Below are 23,922 nucleotides of genomic sequence, written 5' to 3'. Positions count from 1 at the left end.
CTGCCTTGTCACGCCATGTTTCCTTGGAGCATCACACACTAGCTCTTGTATTGTTCTTACTGGCTCTGTGCTCTTTTTCACGTGACACCTTCTGCCTTGGAGGTTTGCTTCCCGGACATCTCCTTTGCTCTTTTCCTCTGCTCTGGTGGCTGTCTGGGATGCAGTGACAAGTGTTGCCAGTGGCCCCATGAGGCCCCCGGGGAAGTGGTGAAGCTGCTGCCTGGAGATGCTGCAGTGCAACCCTGGTGTCCTCTGCAGGGACTGCACCCACCAGCAGCCCTTCCTTCATTTTTGGCCTGTTCTCTTTTCTTCAGTTCTTTCTGTCAGGCCACAGACAGTTTTTCTGCATTGCCTTCAAGCTGTGTGCATGGCCCAGGTGCTGCAGGTGTTGTCCCAAAAGTATCCTGCAGCTGTAATGCCATATCAAAAGCAAAGTAGTTGCTTCTTAATGCCTTACTAGCCTCAAATTTGTTACTCCTTCTTTTTGGTCAGTCATGCCAAATGGACTTAAATGTGATGTTTGTGCTGCTCCTTCTGTGTTGTGCTGCTGATAGTAAACGAGCTGAGTAATATTTACCTGCACTGTAGAGCTGAGTTCAGTTTGCAGCTCTCTGAGGCTCCTGAGACAGATTTATTTGATGTATTTCACTGATTCAGCTCTGGCTCCTCAGAGATCAGTGGCAATGTAAAACACAGTATTGTGTGCCAGGAGCAGGAATTTAGGGACATGTTATCAAGCAGCTCTAATCTGGATGTGTTTTGTTTTGGTTTCTTTTTCCTAGCAGTAGCCTGATGTAGTTTTGTATCGCATCCCAGGCAGTGAAATACAGGTGCAGCCTAGACTGCTCAAATACATGAATTTGAACATTTTAAGAAGACAAATTCAGGTCATTGTGATGTGAGAACTTTCTACAGCAGCTGTTTGGTTTGGCACACGGTGCCATTTTCCTACCCCTGCTCAGGGCTTTCTAAGGCTCACGTGTGTGCACTGTAATCCGGATTTAAAACTGAATCTGCTCAAATACAAGTGCTCCAGGGAAAATGTGAGTGTGCACTATAGCAGAATGATTGACTTCTATTTTGTTTATTTCCTTTAATCTTTTTATTCAGTTTTCCTTTTATTTCCTTTCCTTGTTTGCAAGCAAGCTGGAGAAGAAAAATGTTTGTCCTTTTGCAGAATCAGTGGGGGCTGAACAGCAGCTCAGAGCTTCAGCTGGGATGGGAGTGCGTGTCAGGCTCCATCCCTATCACGAGGGAGCTGGGGCTGGCACAGGGGCCGTGCTTAGGAAGTCCTTCAGGAAGCAGCCCAGCTTTATGCTCACACAAGGGGAACTGGGGGGGACAAACAACAAAAAAGGGCAAGTCCAAGCCAAAGCATTCTGACATGCTGCAGCAGTGTGTGTTTGTCAGCTTTCTGAGAGCGCTGCCCGAGCCTCACTTCAGCTTTTACTCACTGGCAGGGTTACGTTTCTCTGGGTGTTTTCCCACAAGGGGCAGTGACAGGAACCTGTCTCTCTCCTGTGACCTGGCCATGACCATGGGCTTTTGGGCCTTTTCCATTCCCAGAAGAGGAAAGACAGTGAGCAGCAGGATGTAGATTGTAAAAATGAAACTTGGTGCATGTGAACGTGGTGGGCAGGTCCCTTCAGGGGCTGGGAGGGACGGGAGGTGGGTTAAACCACACAAGGTGCTTGTCTTGCCTCAGCCTCTCTGGGCAAAGGTGGAAAGGTTAGTGCTGCTGAGTTAACTGTTGGACTCGAGGATCTGACAGATCATTTCCAAGCTAAATGATTTGATGGGAGAGGGGAGTTGCAGTTGTGAGGAACCTTGTACCAGGTCTCCAGGCGCTGGTGGTCTCCAAACCCTGCTGGTCGCTCGCTGCTGCCTCTGCAGAAGAGCACATTTGTTCTTTGGCTGTGTAGGATGGAGAGATCACTTAATTTTCACTGCCCCAGTGCAGGGCAAGCAACCTTTGTCAAAAGGAGGAAGGAGTGTCATGTACTGGGGCTGAGAATCAGAGCCCTGTGGTCACCAGCACTGGCACCTGTGAATGTGTTTTGTGGGTTAAGCAGCAGAACTGTAGGGAGAAAAGCTTTTAGCTTTTTTTTTGTCTGCCTTTTTGGGTGTGTAATGGGCTGCAGTTGTGTCCTGTGGTGGGACTGAACCTGTCTGAAGGCTGTAGTTAAGTGTTATTTGCATCTTCTCAGCTCGTCTCTGTGGTTCAATCCATTGCTTTCTAGTTATTGTACTAAATGTAGTGTGAGTAGTGGTTGTGGGAGAGCTGCTGATGTGCTGGAATACATAATTATTATTACTGGTATTTCCTTCACTGGCAAAGATGAAAGTGAATCCCTCTTCCATGTGTTACCTTTAGCATACTTTTGTGAGGCTGCTTAAATTCAGGTTAACTATTTTAGTAAATGTCTTTCAGCCAAGCTAAAAAACCCACCATTACTTGTGTTGTATGATTGTGTCAGAGAAATACAAGCCTGACATCCCCTTTGCTGAATTACAGATTCCTGGCAGGCACTGGAAAAAATTCCCCATGTCTTTGCAATTCCCTGCAAATCACCAGGGCAGGCACGTGGGTGATGGGAGGATGCAGGGCAGGAGTGATTCCGTCTGGCTGCTGTGATCTGAGCAGGCTCCTTCTCCTCTTTGGAGGCTGAGAGAACACAAACAGAACTTTGTGGGGGTATTTGCACTCTTTAAATTTTTTTTTTATTATTTTTCAATCCCTGCTCCAATCATTGCCCATAATGCCAAACCTCTGTAGCCATTTCCAAATACTTCCTGACACCGTGGAAATTTTCCTTGAGTGATGAAGGCAGGATAAGGATAAAGGAGAGGGGACCTGCTCTCTTCTTCAGCTGAGTGCAGAAGAAAGAGGACTATTTGGATTTGGACCTGGACAAAATTACTGATTTTTCGCTTCCCATGATGACTGAAGAATCAGAACTGTGCTTCATGATGTGCTTGGCATGAGTGGATGTGTTGTCATTTATTTAAATTATGAATTCAAAGCTTTGAAATGGGCCTTTGTGCAAACTAGGTTTGAATTCAGCACTTTATTTTATTAATGATCTTTGAAATAGCCACTCAGAAATTCTACCATGTCTTGTTAAATAAATCACAGTTTACATTTTTCCTTGAAGCTGAGCTTTTCCTAGACCACAGATTTAGTGAGCTGGAAGGGTTTTGGTGCTGGAGCCAGTCCTCGAGGTGGGAAGCTGATGCCTGAGCTCTTTCTGTCACTCCAGTTTGCTCCACCAGCCCCACAGGTTGTTTTCCTGCGGTGGAGCTCCTGGGCTGTACTTTGAGCGAGGTCAAGGATCTCTGTGAGCACTTGGAACAGTCAGCAGCTGATCAGAGCTGCAGCTCTCAGGGTTCTGCTCAGATGCACTACACCAGTTCCTTGAAGCACGGATTTTCTCCTGAAATAGATTTATATTTCCATATCCTTGCTTCCAGCTTGTTACTTCACAGTCTCTTCTCTTGAGCACACAAGATAGTAAGGAATAATTTGTTTTGGATCAAGACTGAGTATGTGATGAGCTGCTTGTCACTGAAAATGAAGGATTTTTACTAGAGTGAGATTTTTATTTTAAAATTGCCTCGGCAGGTATTTTTGGTGTGTTGGTTTTTTTTTTTCTTAATTTTTGAAACATCTGTAGCCTGAATACCATATGACAGTGTTGTTAATTTAGTGACTGGCCTCTCTAAGGGAGTGTGTGGGGAATTTCTGCGAGTTTGGAATCCCAAGTGTGTTATTGTCCAGTTTCAGATGCAGGTGAGTTGTTTATCCTTACATCCTTCTCTTGCTCTTATCAGACAGTTCAGAAAAACTGCACAGATGGAGGAAATAATAGGATTTGCTTTAGAAAAATACAAAAGGCATTCATACTGTTGTTTTCTTTGCCCAGTGTACCATCTTGGCATTCAAGTTATGTGATGCACTTATTTACCTGCTATGGTTTATTTGGCTGTCTGATTGCATTTGTTGCAAAGAATAAATTTTTGTTTTACCTGTCCCCATTTGGATACCTAAGGACCCTATATCCACCTCTTTTCTGAGGTTTGATTAACAGAAGTGACATAGATTATGGTTCCCTGTATTACCATCACTCCAAACTTGACTTCAGTATATATCTGTATATATAAATATATATGTATAGGAATAGATACGTGTATATATCATTGTGATTTGGTGGATCTATTGTACATATATGTTTATAAAACAAATACTTTTATTTGATTTATACATCTCAAATGGGTGGCACGTCCTTGCTGCAATGTCTTGTAAGGGAAGCATTTGGAATTAAAATCCCTGTGGGTTGGCTGCTCAGGCCTGCTGTTGGGTTGCAGGATACTTAATTTTTGTCCCACATGTTACAGTGGAAAAGGGGACAATCTTGCAGTTTACTTGCAACACCTGAAAGAGCAGCCAGTAAGTGGATTTGGAGGAGTGTTGGGAATCAGTGCCTGATTCCCAGCTGCATCCCTGCAGCCACGTTGAGGTGGCAGGTCTGTTTATAATTCCATCAGCAGAGAAGGGCTCCGAGGCAGGGCTCTGTAGGTGGATGCTGCACAGCTTGGAGTGCTCTTCCTCCTGGCCTCCAAGTCATGGAGCAACCAGCACATGTCCAGATTCTACTGCTCTGCCAGAACATTGTGCTGCTTGTGCCTCTGATGATATATTACAGAAATTAAGTTCTTTCATGGTCATTTATGGGGATAATTAATGTTAATCTCTTTGAGCTTCACAACATAAACCAGAGTGCTGCTCCAGTCCAGGCTGCTGGCCTGACTTGTGTCTCTCTGCTGGGATTTGGCAGCATTCAGCCACGCTGTGAAATGCCAGGGGATGACAGCCCATGTTGTTTTAGTTCTGCTGCTGGGCAGGATGCAGGTGTTGTGTTGCTGGGAGCACAGTAATTGAGAGGGGATGGCACTGCCTTGCTGTGGCTCTTGTGAATGCCACTGATCATGTGAGTCATGCCTTGAGATGGGAAGCTGGTGGGCACCAGGAGGCCATTCATTTCCCAATGAAATTCCTGTTTCCCTCTCCAACTGTTGCGAGAGGAGAAGGAAGTCAACACAAAGATGTGTTGGCTCCTGTCCCAAAGAGGTAGCTTGTCATTTGAGTGAACAGAGCAATTGAGGATGTGTTTGTTACTGTTTGTTACCTATCATTGAGAAGTGTTTTCTGTACATCTTTCTTTGTGCTCTTTACTCTGTACCAGAGAGGCTGCCTGTTTCCTGGTGATCAGAAAAAGTTCCCTGAAATACTACAAGGAGGGAGGAAATGCTAGCAGAGATCTTTCTGAATGGGGAATGTGTCACGTAGATGTTTTATTGTGCTGTGGTTGCAGCTCTAGCAGCTGTTTGTCCCTGTTTTAGTTCATGTTTTTGTTGAGGATTCAAAGAGGATTGTGATGATACTATGTGTTATTTTCTGCAAGTGGAGAAAGTTTGGCAGCAAATGGGGAAGCAATGCAAGCCTCATTCAGAAGTGGATCCTGTGGATCTCAGTGCTGAGCTCTTTAATGTAGGCGGTGTGCTTTGGGTAGAGATGTTTTGAGTGCGACTTAATGTGGATAGTGTGCTGAATTATGGCTTACAAACATAAGCTGTTCCTTTGTCCCCAAGGTCTTGTCTGATAATGACAAGAAGGAAAGCATCTAAGGCTTTTAAAACTGTTTGGTACTAGAGCGTGAAGCTTTTTAGACTAGAGCTACCCACAAAGGATGTTGTACTTAGGCCCTTTGTGTGAACAGAGAACCAGATCTGGGAATTGTTCATCTGGTCTGGATTGCTTTTATCACTGGAAATGTTTGTCGCTCCATCCCACAAATGCTGCTGCTGGCACAAATGAATGGGTGGCCCAGAAGTGGGAATGAGGAAGGGATTTGCTTCCTTTGGTGGAGGCGGCAGTGTCTGCGTTCCTCAGAGCTGAATTCACGCCTCCTTGCCCTCTGCCAGCAGAAGGAATGGTACCTTCATGTAATCCATGCTCTTTTCCTGTGTTCAGATCACACTTTTTTCTCTTCCAGGGCTTCGCCTAGCTATTGAGAACCATGTCTGACAACGGAGAACTGGAAGACAAGCCCCCCGCCCCTCCCGTCCGGATGAGCAGCGCTATCTTCAGTGCAGGGGGCAAGGACCAGTTGGTGACCAACAACAGCTTTAAACCCCTGCCCTCTGTCCCAGAAGAGAGGAAACCCAGGCATAAAATCATCTCCATATTCTATAGCAATGAAAAAGGTAAAATGCCTCCTTTTTCCACTCCTACTTGTGTTCCTTTAGTCTCCTTGTGAGTTTCGGTAGTGCTTTAGATGGTAGAGACCAGCCTGTCCAAGTGTTGGGGACTGGAAAACCACCCCCTGTTTACTGCCCAGCTTGAAGTAATGCATTTCCAAACAACCCTAATCAATGTTTGGCATTCCTGGGGATCATGTTACTTAGATGCAGATTTCTGGTTCAAGCTGAGCACCCAACTGGTTTGGAAGTTATTTCATGTTGGTATTTCATTTATGTGGCACCTTGAGGAGAAAAAAAAGTCAGTAAAGAAATCGTAGTGCAGGTGCAGTTGCATGAAGGAAAACTCGGAAGTTACATATTTTTGTCTGTAGAACTGCACTGTTAGGATTGATTACTAGTGCAGATAAACCTGGGTTGCTGTAAAAAAGATTATTTCTGAGAAAAAAAAATTGCTATAATGAATACTAGACGTATTTGTGTCTTGTTTGTTCTCTTTTCTGTATGGGAGTGCATGTAAAGCAGTGGAGCTCTTTATCCTGGCTCTCCAGAACGTGTGTCCATGTACAACAAAACAGTGCATAGATAGAAACACCTCCTAACATCTGAGATGGTCAAACTGCACAGGGACTTAAGCCTGACCTTAATCTGCTAAACATTTTATTAATCTGCTGGTTAACATTACTTTTAATATGCACCTTGGAGAGGACCCTGCTGCTCTTGATGCCTTCTGTGCTCTTGGCTCCCCGTGCCTTGCTGCTGGTGTGCTGGGCAGGACTGGTTCAGTCATGCTCACACAGGTTTGGCTGTTTGAAGAGATTCTGCTCCTCTGGTTGATTATTCTCTTGGCTGAGCTGTTTTCCCCAGGGCTGGTTTTCACTCTCTCTCAGCTGTGTGAGCAGCTCTGCAGCCTGCCTCTCCCTGGAGATCAAACCCAGAGAGACAGGTTTCCTTCTGTTCCCAAGATCTGGCTTTCTGCTCTCAACAGTAGGTGTGTTTCCTTTTTTAGAGGATGGAAGGATTTGCCCAGTGTAGCTTCTGGAGGCAGAATAGTTATTTCACAAGGTCATTTATTGTGAAACAGCCTGTCTGTGGCTGGGCTACAGCAGTAGCAGTGGTGGTCTTTCTGCTGACACGGGTGAGCCCCAAAGAGCAAAGTCTGTAAGGAGAACATGAGAAGCTACCACAGGTTGGTGGCTGCACCCCAAGAGAGACTCCAGCCCTCTCAGGGTGCTGAATTTGGGTGCTGAAGGTGGCAGGTCTGGGTGCTGTCAGCTCAGTGCAGTGCTCTGTGTCTGGAGGAGGTTCTGCCTTACCCCTTCAGTCCTGCAGAAATGGGTGTTTGACCATGTTGTTGTTGGTCCCACAAGGAAATACCCAGAATTTGTCACGGTGAGTTCTGCAAGGAAATCTCGTGGAAGGATCAAATCTGCCCATCTTCAGGCAAGGAGAACAGTTTAGGAGCTGGGATGGCACTTGTCTTTGTGCTGTTGCACTGGTGGCTCATCAGAGCATTTGAGCCCTTTTACAGACAGGGATGAAGTAGAACATAAACTCCAAATTAAGGAAGGTTTTTCTTGCTCTGAATTAGTAACAAATGAATTATGGATGCAAGTGGATGCATGTACAGCTGGAGAGCTTTGTGACATTCTATGACACCTTTTTTCTCCATGGACATTTTCTCTTTTGATTTTGATGGTGGGTTTGTTCGTTGCTGCAATGGGGAGGTGGTTGAAGAATTATCTAAAGTTGTATTGGCTCATCTCAAGTTGCTTTGGAGTTCTTTGACAGTTATTCAGACCACTGTAGATATTGACAAGTACCAAATTTAGGCAAATTAATCTGCATATTTATTTAGCATCTACCTACTGATTCTTTGTGTTGTGAACTGAAAGTAGGAGAAAGAAATTCTGCTGAGAAAACTACATTTTAGAGGAAATGAATGTCAGTTTGTGTTTTCTAGATGTTGAAAAGTAATTGAAGTAATGTCCTCCTGAAAGAAAAGCAGGCTTTCCTGCATGGCAAGATATTAGGAAAAATGGAAATTGAATTACCCAAATTAGAGAAACTATCTGGAAGTTGTATTTTTTTAATTTGGAAGAAACTTGTCAATTGCATGACCTGCAGCAAGGCTAATATAAATATCCAAAGAAGGGATTTTGGCCCTCAAGTCTGCAAAGCTGGCTGTTGAATATAAGCAGAACAGAAGTGGGCATAGTGTCTTTCTGGCACTCACACAATAGTCAGATGTTAGTTGTTTTGTTCATTAGCATGGCTGGGACGCACCCTCCCCAGAAATGCCCATTTAAATCCTTCTTTTCTTTAAATTCAGCTGCTGGGAAGCTTTACAGAAATATTAACTTCCTGCTCAGATTTAAAAAATACTTAGGGACTAGATGCAAAATAATCTGTCAACCTGGGGTAGAAATTTTGTCATGGGAAAAATGTCTCTAGGCAATGCATAAGTTTAACAAATCTTTACAGAAACGTTCAGTTTTCCTTTTTAGAAAATGAAAAAAAACAGGAATATTTGGCTTTGTCTGCCCATCTCTGTCCATATGATTTTGCAAGGTCTCTCCTGGCCAGCCTCATCTGCTCCTGGATCCTCTCTTGGGAGGTTCTTGTGCTTTGGGGGACTTGCAGATGAAGAGATTTAGCAATTACACAGTTTCTGTCCCAAGTCTGAGCTAGTTCTGTGCTGAAATAATCCTAAGGGTTTGAAAGGATTATTTAATCACCAGTCATGGAAGTTTTTCTCCCCCTGGTTCCATTGTTTAGAATAAATGAAGTGATAGTCATCTTCTTACCAGAGTACTTTATTGCCATGAATTTTCTTGGCCTGACTTCTGAAGTGAAAGGAACCTCTGTGTGGTTTTGGAAAGCTTTAAAGTAGTCCCCTAAAACCAGAAATGTTTGAGCAGAAAGTATTGAAGGAGGTGCTGAGGGCATCACCCAGATCCTGCAGGTCACGTGCTCAGGGGCACATTTCGGTGTGGTTTCAGCTGGAGCTCAGCAACTCCAGGTGCACATCTGGAGTCAGCTGCCTGCTGCCTCCAGCTGTTGGGAAACAGCTGTGTTTCTTGCCTTGTGTATGGAATTTGGTTGGTGGGAAGCAAGGGCAGCCTGAGGATGGCTTTGCCCTGGGAAGTACCGAGGCTGACACCTTGCTGAGTGCCTGTGGCTTCACTTGAGGAAGAGTCTGGTTGTATTTGAGGCACCTTCTTAATCAGACAGAGCCTTTCTCCAGCTCACCAAATCCTTCCAAAGGACCTGTGTGTCTCTGCAGGGCCCAGGGCCAAATTCATGGTCCCATGACCAATAATAAAATGGTCAAACATCCATTTCTGCAGGACTGAAGGGGTAAGGCAGAACCTCCTCCAGACACGGAGCACTGCACTGAGCTGACAGCACCCAGACCTGCCACCTTCAGCACCCAAATTCAGCACCCTGAGAGGGCTGGAGTCTCTCTTGGGGTGCAGCCACCAACCTGTGGTAGCTTCTCATGTTCTCCTTACAGGCTTTGCTCTTTGGGGCTCACCCATGTCAGTAGAATGACCACCATGTGCAGTTGGGAAGGAGCATTGCCCTGCACTGAGGGATTCTTTCGGTCCCGGGGCCGGCAGGCAGCGTGGCCTCACCGTGGCCTTGTTCTCGGAGCTCGAGGATGTCCTGCCAGCACATGACTCACCGGGCTTGCCTCTGGCTGGGACTGTTTGTTTGAAGTGCTGCTCTGCTGTTCCTGTGGGCAGAGCAATGGGTTTTAGCCTCCTTGCCTTGCCTACTCAGGGGATTTGTGTATTTTTGGAAGGAGTGGGATAATTTACCCAGCACATTCTGAAGGGCTTGAGCACCAGCTCCTGTCCACTGTGTGTCAAGTGCTCCCAAACAGGAGCCTTCCTGAGAAATACAACTTTATATATAATGTTCTCCCTTGCTTCCACATAAAAATCTGCAAGGAATAAGGCAGAAATGGTGCTTTCCTCGGTTTTCACAGCAGCGAGTTTCTCCTGTGCTGTTAATGAGACGTCTGACAGCCCGTTTGCTTTTTGGCTCTGCCCTGTGCAGCCATATTAAAGATATCCTGTTTATAACAGCCGTGTCTTTCCACGGCATTGTTCAGCTGGAGCCAGCCCACATGGCTTTTCGTTCGGGAGTATTGTCCTCGCTCCCCGTGCTTCCCTTCCCAGCACGAGGGGATTTCAGATGGATTCCTGGCTCTGAGCAGCACCATCTTTGCTTGCTGTGTAGTAACCAGGAGAGTACTGGTTTAGCTGCTTTTTCTGTACTCAAACAGGACTTGGAAGGTGAATTTAGAAACAAAGCAGAAAAATTAAATTAAAATAAAACAACACCCCTGAGCCACGCCCTGAAAACTCCCAAAACAAACAAACGAAAATCCAAAGCCCTAGGTGTTAGAAAGTATCTTATAAATTCAATTGACTCTAGGTTGGATTGTGCACGTGGTCCTTCTAATTATTTGTTCCTGCTTCTGGTAGTTATTATGCTTCCCCCCACCTTTAATTTAAATTAGGTAATTGCTCTGAGGCTATAAACTCTTATCTTCATCACAGGAAGTCCTAGTTTGCATTAATTACCTTGAATTGAAGCAGTGAGGCATCTGAGTTATAAGTGTCTTTAGGGTGAACTTGAGGTTGAACTGAAGTTGTCTTTTCTGCTGTTCTCAATCTATATTAAAATGTCCTTTTTTGCATTGTAAACATTTAATATGTTTAGATTTCATATGCTCAACAGGGCACTCTGGTGCTCTTAATCTCTTATTTTCTTGCTGCCACAGTATGAATTATTTGAATGGAACAAGGAATTACAGGATCTCAGCACAGTTTGGGTTGGAAGGGACATTAAAGCCCATGCAGTCCCACCCCTGCCATGGGCAGGGACACTTTCCACTATTCCAGGTTGCTCCAAGCCGTGTCCAACCTGGCCTTGGACACTTCCAGGGATCCAGGGGCAGCCACAGCTGCTCTGGGCATCCTGTGCCAGGGCCTCACCAACCTCACAGGGAAGAATTTCTTTCTAACATTGAGATCTTTGAATGTCTTTTTCAGGAAGCAAGAAGAAGGAAAAGGAAAGGCCAGAAATCTCCCCACCGTCAGATTTTGAACATACCATCCATGTTGGCTTTGATGCTGTTACTGGAGAGTTCACTGTGAGTATTCCTGCCTTGGAGCAGCTCAGGAAGCGCCCTGGGTCGTGCTGCAGAGAAGCCAAGGCAGAGCTTTAGAATAAAGTGCAATTTATTCATTGTTTCTACCGAGGAACTGTTTTTCCTTTGTGTTTGTACAGCACACTGTGACCTGTTAGTGCTTCTGCAGTGCCAGTGTCACATCTGTTGCTTTGTGTCACCTGGGAGAGCCCTTCCTGACAAACCCTCTTCAGTTTGCTTTCTTTAGTGGGTAACACTGGATCTGTTGAGTGGTTTTGTGTTGCCTCTCCTCACATCTGGCCCAGCGTTCCTGGAGGAGTTGTGTCCTCTGATCTGTGTTTCCACCTTTGGCTCCCCATCCTACTCGCTCGTGTGCTTAAGGGTGTGCATGTTATGCTTTTATAGAGGGAATAAATTTGTTTTGCTTTCAAAAAAAAAAACTTTAAAATACAAAAAGGATGCTTTAAATCCCTTGTTTTTTCAGGGAATGCCAGAACAATGGGCTCGGTTGCTTCAGACCTCAAATATCACCAAGCTAGAACAGAAGAAAAACCCCCAGGCGGTACTAGATGTGCTGAAATTCTACGACTCCAAAGACACAGCAAAACAGAAATATCTGAGTTTTTCTGCTCCAGGTGAGAGCCAAGCTGCAAGACACTGGAGTTGGGAATTTGGAGCACAGTGTTCCTTTATGTCAAAGTGATAAATCAGGTTCAAGTGCTAAAATCAAGGTGCATTTCAATGAGGCACAAATATACAAAGATGGATTTAAAACTGACTGGAAACTGGCGTTGTCCAGTTAGTTTCCTGTTTTAACTGGAGAGGGGAAGAAAGGGAACTGGATCTTTTAGAATAGCAGCCAAAATGAGCTTGAATGGCTGTGTTTATCAAGCTCTGGGGCTGGGATGAACTGGTTTTGTGCTGGAGGCCTTGCTCCTCACAGCTGTCTCTGACCTTGATGTCACCAGCTGGGAACATCAGCAATGCAGAATAATTTGTGACTTCTAGATAGAGGGCTGAGAGAAGGACTGTCTCACAAACAGGTGCAGTTTTACAACTTTTCTTCCCAATTCTCTCTGAAAATAGCTTAGTAATAAGGCTTTGTAGTATTCTTACCTTGTACTTGACAAAGTTCACTTGTTATTACTTCTTTCCTGATGATTTTATGTATTCTGCTCTTTGTCCTGTTTAGAAAAAGATGGCTTCCCTTCAGGAACACCAATGGTGAGTGTGTTTACTATTATTTTTATATATTCTGTGGTGCATACAAGTTCAGGTTTTCTGTACTTGTTATATCCTGAATCTTGAAGTATTAAACTGTATAAAGATTAAAAGTATAAAAATTAAGATTTATTTTTGTGGAATTGAAATATGAATTCGAGTGGTCCATCACATATTTCACTGCAGCAACAGTTTTTGAGTCTCATAATAAAATGTAATAACTGAAGGATAGACTGAGTGGTTTAAGTTATTTTCTTTTGACATAGGTAAGAATTATTTTCTCTTAATGTGAAGAAAAAAATGTGAAGTCTTTAATACTGTGGGAGAGACAATTTGTTTATCTGTCTTTTTAAAACTTTGGTAAAAATACAGACCAATGCCAAAGGTTCAGAACCATCAACAGCTGTGGCAGATGATGATGAGGATGATGAAGAGGCTCCTCCTCCTGTGATTGCTCCACGGCCAGATCACACAAAATCGGTGAGCAGCTGTAAAACTGACAGACCTGCATTTGTCAGCATTGCAGAACTTCTGCTTTTTAGGAAAGTGTTTCATTTGGGCAATAAGCTGCTGTTAATTTTTAGGGAAAAGTTCTGTTTTTTGAATTTGTTAAGAAAATACCTAATTTCTGAATATCAGTTGGATTAGAAGTCCTGTAGTTATTAGAATCAGAGGATCATTTAGGTTGGAAAAAACCTCTCAGATAATTGAAATTTGTCTATTTGTTTGTCAGCTTGTGTTGAAGACATCCAGTTATGCTTATCCTTCAACCCAACATAGGATGAGGAGGAGGATTCTTATTCCTAAATAAAACCTGTAGGCCATTTGTGTAACTTTGTGCAGCACAGTGATAACAGGTGTAATGTATTTGCTTTCCTTTATTTGATTGGGTTGCAGTGGGGTAGCCCCTCCAAGTACACCACCTGAACCACAACCAATGCAAATTTTAGATCTGAAAGCTTATTTCAGTCACAAAGTCACCAGCACTACAGGAACAGTGAAATGCTTGAGAAGATGTTAATTAAGTTTTAGGGCAGCCCTTATCTACACAGCTTGGTAATGGTGTCCCAGGGGTCCCACTTACTCCAGCTCCTTCTTTTGGTTGTGGGAGCTGTACATTTTGCCTCTCTGCTGCCCACTTTTTTTCAGGCGTTCAAATGTGAATTATGTTTATTTGTCTAGGGATATTGCTTTATAATTTTACACTCTTGGGATTTAGACATATAAGAGGTGAGAGGTCCAGAGCTGGATATTTCTGGAGTAGCTGTGTATATCTGTGAGCAGCTCAGGAGGAAATGAAATAAAGCTCCAAGAAATTAAATTTGTTAAAAAAACCTTAAATTGGGGAAAACTGGCAAATATTTGAGAATCTCGTCATTCTTTTCAAGGCAATGAAGCATATTTTTCCTTTGGATCTTAGTAGAAATTGATCTCACTATTAAATAGTGGTTTCTGCTCTGTTAATTGGTATGGGTTATAAAGAATAAGCAGATAAAAAACTGAGAAACCCACAGAGGAATCTCCTAGCATCCTCTCTGTTCAGGAGGTTCCTAGATCTCTTTGAGAGGTCAGTAACGTTGCCAGCATCTTGTTTTATGGAGCTTTATTGTGTCTCAGGTCTAATTTCTGCCTCATACCTCTTATAAAATGTTGCTTGGGGATCTTTGCAGAGCTGTGGTGGGTTCCAGCTGCAGGTCAGTGGTGGCAGAGCAGGTGCTCAGGTCTCTGGTCTCCCTTACAGATTTACACCCGCTCTGTCATTGACCCCATCCCTGCCCCGGCCGGTGACACCTGCGCCGACAGCGCCTCCAAAGCAGGGGATAAGCAGAAAAAGAAAACCAAGATGTCAGATGAAGACATCATGGAAAAACTACGTAGGTGCCTTCATTTCAGATAAACAAAAGCTTTAAGGCCGGGGGAGGAATGTTAGTGTTTTGGCCTCCCCCTTGCTTTGTGTCCAGCCGCAGCTGAGAGCGCTGCGCTGGCTCGGGGGGTTTGTAATGCTTGGAGCCCTATGGGGTGGAAAACCAGGATAGAGCAGCTTTGGGGTTGTATCATACATGCACATCACAGTGTCACAATGGACTTCAGTCAAACTGTAGCAACACAAAATAGTTTCTGCTGTTGCTTGTTCCATAACCATCTTGATGGTGATTTTTCACTGTGTTAATGCTCCCCTGCAGCTTTGGCTGTTGGTGCACCAGCTTTGCTACTTGAGCTGACCCACTCTTGGGCCTATCTTGGCTAGGCCAGCCTTGCTGTTGGGGGAAAGTGGGATTGGACTGAATTTTTGGTTGTTGTTTTTCTTTCAGGCACTATTGTAAGCATAGGAGATCCCAAGAAAAAATACACCAGATATGAAAAAATCGGGCAGGGGTAAGTGTTGACCCCAACTTTTATCCCCAGTGGGCCACTGTTAGCAGCAGGGTGCTGTTCTCTGCCTCACACCCCTTCCTGTGCAGGCAGAGATGTTGGCTGCATTCAGCAGATAAATCACAGAATCCCACCCTAGTTAGGGTGAGAAGGGACCTTAGAGCCAATCCCTTAAATTTCCACCCCCTGTCATGGGCAGGGGCACCTTCCACTATCCCAGGTTGCTCCAAACCCTGTCCAACCTGGCCTTGAGCACTTCCAGGGATGAGGCAGCTGTGACCTCTCTGGGCAGCAAACAGTAAAGTAAATAAACAGTGAAGGCGTCACATAGTGATGGAAATTTTGAATTGAAAACTGAAACAGTTCTGTGGTTTTGATAATAAATATCCAGTTCTGTGGTTTTGATTTGGCTGTTTGTGTGTGTGTTTGTTATGCAGGGAGAGACAACTTGCTGTAACACTTTCCTTTCTCTTCACAGGGCTTCAGGTACAGTTTTCACAGCTATTGATGTGGCAACAGGGCAGGAGGTAAGATTCCTGGGTTCATTTTTTGTTTAAATGTTCTTCTGTAGGTGGCCAAAATTATTTGAGTGATTTCCTTCAGTGGCTCCCATTGCTCTATCACCTCTTAGATCTGTTTGTCATAGTCAGTTGTACAGTGTGCCTTGTTCTATAGTAATCAGATGGTGAAAGCTAAAACCAGAGATTTGTCTTTCCAATGAAAAGCAGAGAGAGTGAGGTGTTCCAGAAGTGAGTTTGTAAAATGGCTTATCCTTCAAGAATTGCAGGCATTGTTGTGTTATGTTTTCAGAAATAAAACTTTGTTTAGTCTTCACACACTTGGCTGTATCTGTCTCTAGGGAAGCAGCTTGTCTCATACCCTGTTGCAGTCAGAATGTCTTCTCCACATCCTACTCTTTGCTTTTATCCCTTGGCTTCTCCAGTGAAATTGGTGGCATCAGCAGTACTCTGCATGATTGTATCCTGTGGCCATATCTTGGGAGACAACTCAGAGGGCTTTTGGGACTCAGAATTTAGGAATTATTTGTCTCTGTTTAACTTCAGATTTCCTTAATTTTCTTTCAGTGTTTTTATTTAAGTTCTTCCCTAAATTTTCCTTTAAATATCCACAAGTAGGCATTCTTTAGGTCACTGGTAAGTAAATGCCCTTTCAGCAGTCCTGCAGTGGAGCACTACATCTTGATGAAACATGAGCCTTGCCATCATCTCAGTGTCTCTTAGTTTGCTCTGTACACACTGCAGTATTTCATGTCCTCTTACTGATTGCAGAGTGAATTTTGGGGTCCAGGGCCTTTTTTTGACCTGCTCTGCACTTTGCCAGGCAGTTGATGGCTTGCAGCCTTCGTGCAGTGCTTGGGTTTCCTCTGCTCAATGCCTGAGGATAGAGTTAGGTTTTTTCATCAGTAGGAGGAACACTCCTCTTGGAGCTACACAGTCACAGGACAGGAGGGAACAGACAAAAAGTGCCATAAGGAAAATTCAAGTTAGATATTGGAAATTTTTTCCCTCTCGGGCAGGATGCTTGGGCATGGCACAGGAGCTCAGGAGGGGTTGTGGAATATCTGCTCATTGAGATCCCCATTCCAAAGTCCCACAAGATCCTCACCAACCTGCTCCACCTCCAATCATAATTATTTTGTCACTCTGTGCTGCAGAATGATGAGAATTTCTTCCTTAATGTCCTTAAGATAATAACAATCATTTTTACTGGATTATCTTGGTTCTTGTGTTTGGTTTTGGAGTCAGCCCAGGTTGTCTTGCAGAACTCCAAACTGCCTCCTCAGAGTGTTGGAGTTAACAGAGCTGGGATGATTCTTCTCCATTGTAAACTCTGTAGTACTTGTCCTTGTTAGCTTATTTTCTGGATGAGGTGGGCCTTTATCTTCCCTTTTCTCTGTTGGATAGTTCATTAATGGCTTTGAGAGGAATTCCTTCTGCCTCCCAGCATTCCTTATACCCAAGCACCAGTTTGGTCAGAATAAAGAACAAGAAACTGCCTCATCTTGCATTGGAAGGCTCGAATTTTCTCTCTGAGTTGCTACAGGATTCTCTTCTGCTTCAGGCCTGTTGATATGGAATTGAGTGAATATCCTCCTCCTGAATGCCTTTTGCTGTCTGGTCTGGCCTCTTACTGTTTGTGGATCCTTTCAGGTGCAAGAGGATGATGTTGGCCGTGGGTGCAAGTTGTGTGTTGATCAAGCTGGATTCTTTTAAGTTGTATGCTGATAAATAAACAACTTGCCAGCCACAAACTGTTCTAAACTCCTTTAATCCTGTTACAGGATTCCTTCTGCCTTTTCACTTTATTAAGTGTGACTGAAAGGCTTGGGTACTGAGCTTTGAGATTGCTGTTTTATTTTGCCCTTTTCAGGTGGCTATTAAACAGATCAATTTGCAGAAACAGCCCAAGAAGGAGCTGATCATTAATGAGATCTTGGTAATGAAGGAGCTAAAGAACCCCAACATAGTCAACTTCCTGGACAGGTAAATGCAGCCAGCTGGCTGATTCCTCATCCCAAGGGTTACAGGAGGTTATCCCTTGCACAGACCTGCTCTTCCTCTACCTAAGGGTCGTGGAAGCAGATGAGGCCCTCTGTAGACTGTCACCCTGATGGCACAGGGACTTTTGGTTTTCTCTTTGTAGTTACCTCGTAGGGGATGAATTGTTTGTGGTGATGGAGTATCTGGCTGGAGGCTCTCTAACAGATGTGGTCACGGAGACGTGTATGGATGAAGCACAGATTGCTGCTGTCTGCAGAGAGGTGAGTGTGAGGGGCTGGGTTGAGGAATGAAGGTGCTCCCTATTCCCCTCATTTTTATGGCATGCTCAGGTTAGCACTAATTGCCACAATTGCTGCTGAAGCTGTTGAGTAAAGAAGGAATGGTACCATGAGCAGAAATCAAAATTGCAGAAAACAACAAAATTAGGTTAACTCAGAAAACTGGGGCTTTGCAAGTTGTAAGACAGAAGAGCTACAGTGGTTTTTGAGGTGGGTGTCTGAGAATGTTTGGTGATGGAGCAAATAAAGTCTCTGGGTTTGGTACTTGGGGTGCCTTGTCCTGCTGACAGTGTTAACAGAAAGATATGAATAATGTGGACTATTATTAACAGAATAATATGAGTAAAGTTCAGGGAGGAGCAGTAGAGAAGTTTAGCAGCTGGAAGGAATGGCTTTTTTAACTTGGACTAACAAAGAACATTCAGAGGCACTAAGAAAAAAAGCTGCATATTCATGTATGGGTAATGTAAAAAGGAGGAAAAAAAAACCACAAAGAAAAATAAAAACTCCTGAAAGCTTTGAAGTGTTTTCCAGAAGGAAGAAGGGAATGGTGTTGCTCACGGTTTGAAAGTGGATCTGCTGAAACAGGAGTATGCTAAACATACACTAAAATAAAGATGAACTGAGTGCAGACTATCCCTTTCCCACCTTAGTCATTCCCATAGTGTGTGGCATCTATAGTTCTGTGCCAGCTAAGCTTTCTTTATGGATTTCGCAGGAAAATAATGCTCCAGAAGGTTGTAGTTGGAATAACTCTGAGGTTGCAGTAAGATTTCAAATGAAAGTGTTAAAAGCAGCTGACATCACGTCTTATCAGTGGTTTCTGCCCTGAGCATGTGCCAGTATCCAGCTCAGGCTTGATTTTATCATGGCAGAAGGAGAATTGTGTTATCTGCTGTGCAGGAGAAACAGAGGCTTTTAAAAAGCCCATCTGACTCCATCAGCATGACGAGAGATTTTGTGACTCACCCCAGGGGAGGGGAGGGAAAGCAAACTTGCACAGTAACGTGTATGGACAGGGAATGGCTTCCAGAGAAACCAGAGCTGGAAGCAGAGGACCAAAAGAGTAACTATTTACTGTGACAGTGATTGACTTTTCTGAGGAAAAAATCAAATACTGAACTATTCTACTCTGTCAAAACTCTGAGGCCCAGAGTTTTAGATACATTTAGTTTTGCAAATCAGTGTCACTTTGCTAAAGCAAACCAAGATTTAAAAAAAAACTCAGTGGGGACATCTGTGCCAAGCTGCAAATGGCAAATGTTCTGCTTAGATGGAAAGAGAAAAATCTGGCTTTTTTCTTTTGCCTTTTATTCTCAAATAACAAAAGTAAATTTCATTATGGTTTTGGGCAGCAACTTAGTGTGAAAGGTTTTCATCTGAAGACAATGCAAACCAGTATTAGTGCCTTTCAGAATGAAGATGTTTTACAGCCTTCACTGTAGAAGTTGTGTGGTTGTTGGACATGAAGCTTCACCAATTCTTCTTGCTGAGACCTCAACCTGAAAAGCTCTCACTTAATCCTTTATGGTTCCACTGCAGAATCTGTGGGATGTATCAAAATTAACATCAGGGATTTGTGAGAGCATCTTGGGAGATGAGGAGTTTAAAGGATTCATTTGTTAAGATAGGGAAACTCCACAGTGAAATGACTTTTGAGCTCCTGAAATCCAGAGTGTGTTTTTTTAGCCCAAGAGCTTCCTCTGCTGGTTATTTTCAATAATACCTTTCTATTCTTGCACTCAGAACTGGCTGAGGTTGTGAACATGGCTTTGAATTTGTACTCACGTTTCTGGATGCTGAGTGTTGTTTTTTTTCTCTCCTATCCAGTGCTTGCAAGCGCTTGAGTTCCTCCATGCCAACCAGGTGATCCACAGGGACATTAAGAGTGACAATGTGCTGTTAGGAATGGATGGATCAGTTAAATTAAGTGAGTAGCAGACAATTGTTTCATGTTCTCTTCTCCCTTTTCCAGGAATCTCTGGCTCGGAGTGTATAAATCAATAGAAGGAGAATTTGCAGGGAAATTTAAGGTGGTTTTTATTGACTATGAGTAATAGAAAACAATTCTGTTATAAAATATGTACCAGACAGCAGGTGCTGATGCTCTGAGGGCCCTCAGATTGGGGCTGTGAGTGTGTTGGCCCAGAAGGATTTTGAAGCAAACCTGTGGCCTCATGAATATGTTGGTAAATAGGAAGTAACTGGCACAGACAGTGAAGCAAAACGGGAGTGATTGCAAGAGCAAAATTGCAGCAAACTGCAGTGGATTTGTTAGGATGATATTATTGCTTTGCCCCATTCATGAAAAGGCCACTAACAAGAAAATTGGGCATTATTGGTCATTTATTTCAGTCTAGTCTAACCCTGTTCTTTTTCTTGGACTGGAAGTGTAACACTTTTATTAATATAATCATGACAGAACAAACTACTTGCTTTTCAGATAATGGTTATGCATGCATGTGTTTGGACAGTAAATCCTTTTCTGGTGTGTGTAAATAAAAATGATGTGAAAGCACTGGTAGCTGTCAGGACTGTTGAGAAGGAGGTGCATTATCTGTCTTGTATGTAGGAATGTGCAGAGCATATAACAATCTAAGAGTTAAGGCAAAAAGGTGTCAAGAAAAAGTGTTTTCAGTAGGAATTTGCAATGCCATGAAAATGTGTCTTAGCAATATTCCTATTCTAGATGGTTTGCAGTCTCATTTGATTTATGAGATGGAGTGTGAAGACAGATTACCAGCAACCTGATTTGCATACCAGCATTGTTGGATATGCTGCTCGCTTGCATAGGGAATTTAATTATAAAGATGTGATGTGTCTGTGCACCAGCTGTGGATTCAGAGGCTGAAGAGAAGTGGACACTGACAGCAGAGCATGTGGCTGAGAAGAGTTAGCTGGAGAAGGATCAAAATTGCAGAAGAGGTGTCAAAGCAAAGTGGCCGAAGGACAGAGTTAGTAGCTGAGTCAAAAACATCATGCCAGCACACTGGGGGAGGATGAGGAGGAAGGAGGCACAGGAGAAGACAGGAGTCAGCTGCAAAAATTCCCTGTGTGAAGGGGAGGTGGTGTAATCAGTGCTGAACAAGCTGTTCTGGGGCTGTGTCATTATAGTGCTTTAGCAAAAGTTTAGGGTGGGAGAAGCTGCACCTTCTTTTTCAACCGTTCCCCTTCTTTAAGGGAGTCTGGTGGCAGGACAGGTGTCACCAGTGCAGCTACACATGCTACTGGTGGGTGAAACTGGATTCCTGCCTGTCTTCTTCCTCTGTGCTGGAGGCCTGGCTGGAAGGTCAGGAGAACACAATGCTACTGCTCCCCTGGGCCCTGCTGGGAGCTGACTGTGACACCTTGATAAGGCCAATAAGTGCAGGAGGAACTTGGTGACTCCTATAGATTTGGTTTTGGGGTTTTTTTAAGGCAGCATTTTGACTGTCAGGGTGGGGTAGTTCTGTGTTAAATGGTCTTGGTACAACTTGGCACTTCCATGACTTGGCTCTTTCCTTAGCACTGCTTGGCATAACACTTCCAAAATCACCCTGGAATTTAAATTTCTCTCTCTCTTCTCTCCCTCTCTTTCTCTCTTTCTCTAACTTAGTGTCAATGATAAAATAATATCTGTCTCCTGCCTTAACTGTGTTCTTATTGATGCTTTACATGCCTGGGAAGTGGGAGTGCTGCAGCTGGATAAAGTAACATGATGGGACATGCATTGCTGCTGCACCTGAAGGCTATAGGAATAGGTGACTTTTCTTGTTTTCTTGAGTGTGGTTGTTCTCTTTGGTAGTTACCTTGTGGAAAGGTTTGTTTGTCCAGGTTCCTGCTGCTGAGTGGGGTAGCACTGCACTTCCCTGGAGCCTTGTTTCCGTGTCTGTTGGCTGTAGTACCTGTATAGATGGCCAAAGTGCTGTGAAATGTTGACCTCAGTAGCTGCACAAGTACAATCTTTAGCAGGGCAGAAGCCATGGATTGTGGATGGATTTCTTCTAATTCAGGCTGCATAACACACCACATGCAGAACACTCTGCCTGTGTTCTGCCCGATCGCTTATTTTGGCTGTTACCATTCTAGAACTCTAGAAGGAAGGACTGGGCAAAACACCATTCTTCTGCAGGGTAATTCTTGTTTCCAGAGGACAAAAGCCTTGTATTCACTCCATGGAAATCTGCCCTGCTTAAGCACCTTCAGGTTTTGTATTTTCATTGCACGTTGGCTTTTTTAATACGGAGAATGTAGTGGGGGAGGAAAGAAGAAACTGCCCCCAAACCCCTCTTGATGAAATGTATGTGTAGCAATAGAAAAGTCTTCTAGGAAAACCACTTCTTAGGGTGCACCAGTTTAACCTTTTAAACTTCTGTTGTCCTGCAGCTGACTTTGGGTTCTGTGCTCAGATCACCCCTGAGCAGAGCAAGCGCAGCACCATGGTGGGAACTCCATACTGGATGGCTCCCGAGGTGGTCACACGGAAAGCCTACGGCCCCAAAGTGGACATCTGGTCCCTGGGCATCATGGCTATTGAGATGGTGGAAGGAGAGCCCCCATACCTCAACGAGAACCCCCTGAGGGTAAGAAGCCCTGGTGTTGCTGGAACTGGGTGTTCACCATTGCCAGTAATTGTTCATTAATTGCATCTGCTTTAAAAGAAAATGAAATGAAAAAGCCAACAAGCTTCAGCACTACAAGAAAATTGCTCCAGAGGAAGACAGCTGTGTTGAATTTGCAGTCAGCCTTACCCTGACTCCCCATCCCTGGAAGTGTCCAAGGCCAGGTTGGACAGGGCTTGGAATAACCTGGGAATGTGGAAGGTGTCCCTGCCCAAGGCAGGGGGTGGAACAAGGTGGTCCATTTAAGGTCCATTTCAACCTAAACCAGTCTGGGGTTCTGTGATGGTACTTAGAAGATTTGCCTGCCTGTAAATAAAACACAGGACTTTGACCTCAGGCCTCTGTGATAGTTTAGGAAAGTAAGCCCAGGATATTATGGAATGTGCTGCTGTGTCACAAACTGATGTTTTCTTTGCTAAGGTCAGTATCTGTTGCCAGAAGATCTTGAACATTATTTTGCTACTAGCAAGAATAGGTCATGAGTTCCTACACATACCATATTTTTACAGTTCTAATCCCTGAAGTTGAGGAGAAGTAGCTGCAGAGCCCTCTCATCTGAGGGCTTGCCACAAGGCAGGTCAGTTTGGCATCTTTTAAAGCTTGGTTTTGGCTATACCTTATTCTTCATTTTACAGGCTTTATATTTGATAGCAACTAATGGCACACCAGAACTCCAGAACCCCGAGAAACTGTCCCCAATATTCCGGGATTTCTTGAACCGATGTTTGGAGATGGATGTAGAGAAAAGAGGATCAGCCAAAGAATTGCTACAGGTGAGACTCCACTTCTCCTCACAGTGAGGTCCAGAAGGCAGAGTCAGGTCAGCCTGTAATGAACCACTCCATAGACTGGCACCCTTCTTTTTTTTGTGTTTTCTCCTGGGAACTGTAGTGAGAGCAGTTGGTAGGAAAGATTTGTAATATGCTCCAAAGTTATTCCATCAAAATCTATGATTTCACTCTGCCACTGCCAAAGTGTCCAGCAGTTTAGGAGCTCCTTTCAGAGGGTGGCCGTTGATAACATTTACATTGCTTTCCATTACTTCCACTTGCAAATGTCCCCCTCAGAACTCCTGATGAAATAATCTGCTGGTCTGACATCAATGTTCAAGCCTTGAAAAGAAAGGTTTCCTTTCTCCCCGCAGGGTTCTACCCTACGAGCTGAGCAGCTGAAGCAGTGACAGCATTTCTCCTTTTAGTTTTGATTTTAAATACTTTCTGTGCACTGGAAAAAGGCTGGTTTGTTAAATGAGAGAATCACTGATGCCATTCCTAGGGAAGAGCAAGGAGTAGCTCTGAGGCAGATGGTGTAGAGGCTTTCCCAGTAAAGCCAGCTGCTGCTTCTTATCTTTCTCTGATTATTTCTTGTTTACATCTTTGTTTTGCTCATTGCAAGTGCAGCTTCAATACTCACCTTTTCCAAAACCAGTGAGATATTCCAGGAGAAGCTCCGTTGGGCAAGGCTGTGATCCCAGCCAGCTTGGGATCGTGTGGTCCTTGTAACCA

At 44.0% G+C, this 23,922-nt stretch overlaps 1 protein-coding gene across 1 annotated transcript in view; it reads left to right on the top strand.

Moving 5' to 3' along the window:
• PAK2 (p21 (RAC1) activated kinase 2) overlaps positions 1-23,922 on the top strand; it is a 42,437-nt gene that overhangs the window by 14,898 nt on the left and 3,617 nt on the right. Inside the window, exons 2-14 of the mRNA XM_068201147.1 lie at positions 6,054-6,264; positions 11,325-11,425; positions 11,907-12,057; positions 12,615-12,646; positions 13,016-13,123; positions 14,385-14,517; positions 14,956-15,019; positions 15,495-15,543; positions 17,408-17,520; positions 17,681-17,798; positions 19,647-19,746; positions 22,182-22,378; positions 23,053-23,190. Of these exons, the coding sequence (XP_068057248.1) occupies positions 6,078-6,264; positions 11,325-11,425; positions 11,907-12,057; positions 12,615-12,646; positions 13,016-13,123; positions 14,385-14,517; positions 14,956-15,019; positions 15,495-15,543; positions 17,408-17,520; positions 17,681-17,798; positions 19,647-19,746; positions 22,182-22,378; positions 23,053-23,190 (1,491 nt within the window). The 5' untranslated portion in view covers positions 6,054-6,077. The remainder of the gene's footprint in view (positions 1-6,053; positions 6,265-11,324; positions 11,426-11,906; positions 12,058-12,614; positions 12,647-13,015; positions 13,124-14,384; positions 14,518-14,955; positions 15,020-15,494; positions 15,544-17,407; positions 17,521-17,680; positions 17,799-19,646; positions 19,747-22,181; positions 22,379-23,052; positions 23,191-23,922) is intronic.

This window comes from Anomalospiza imberbis, chromosome 10 (genome assembly GCF_031753505.1).
Source record: "Anomalospiza imberbis isolate Cuckoo-Finch-1a 21T00152 chromosome 10, ASM3175350v1, whole genome shotgun sequence".
NCBI classification, from domain to species: Eukaryota; Metazoa; Chordata; class Aves; order Passeriformes; family Viduidae; genus Anomalospiza; species Anomalospiza imberbis.
Note: the sequence above shows the minus strand (reverse complement) of the source record. Positions and strands in the feature narration are given on the sequence as shown.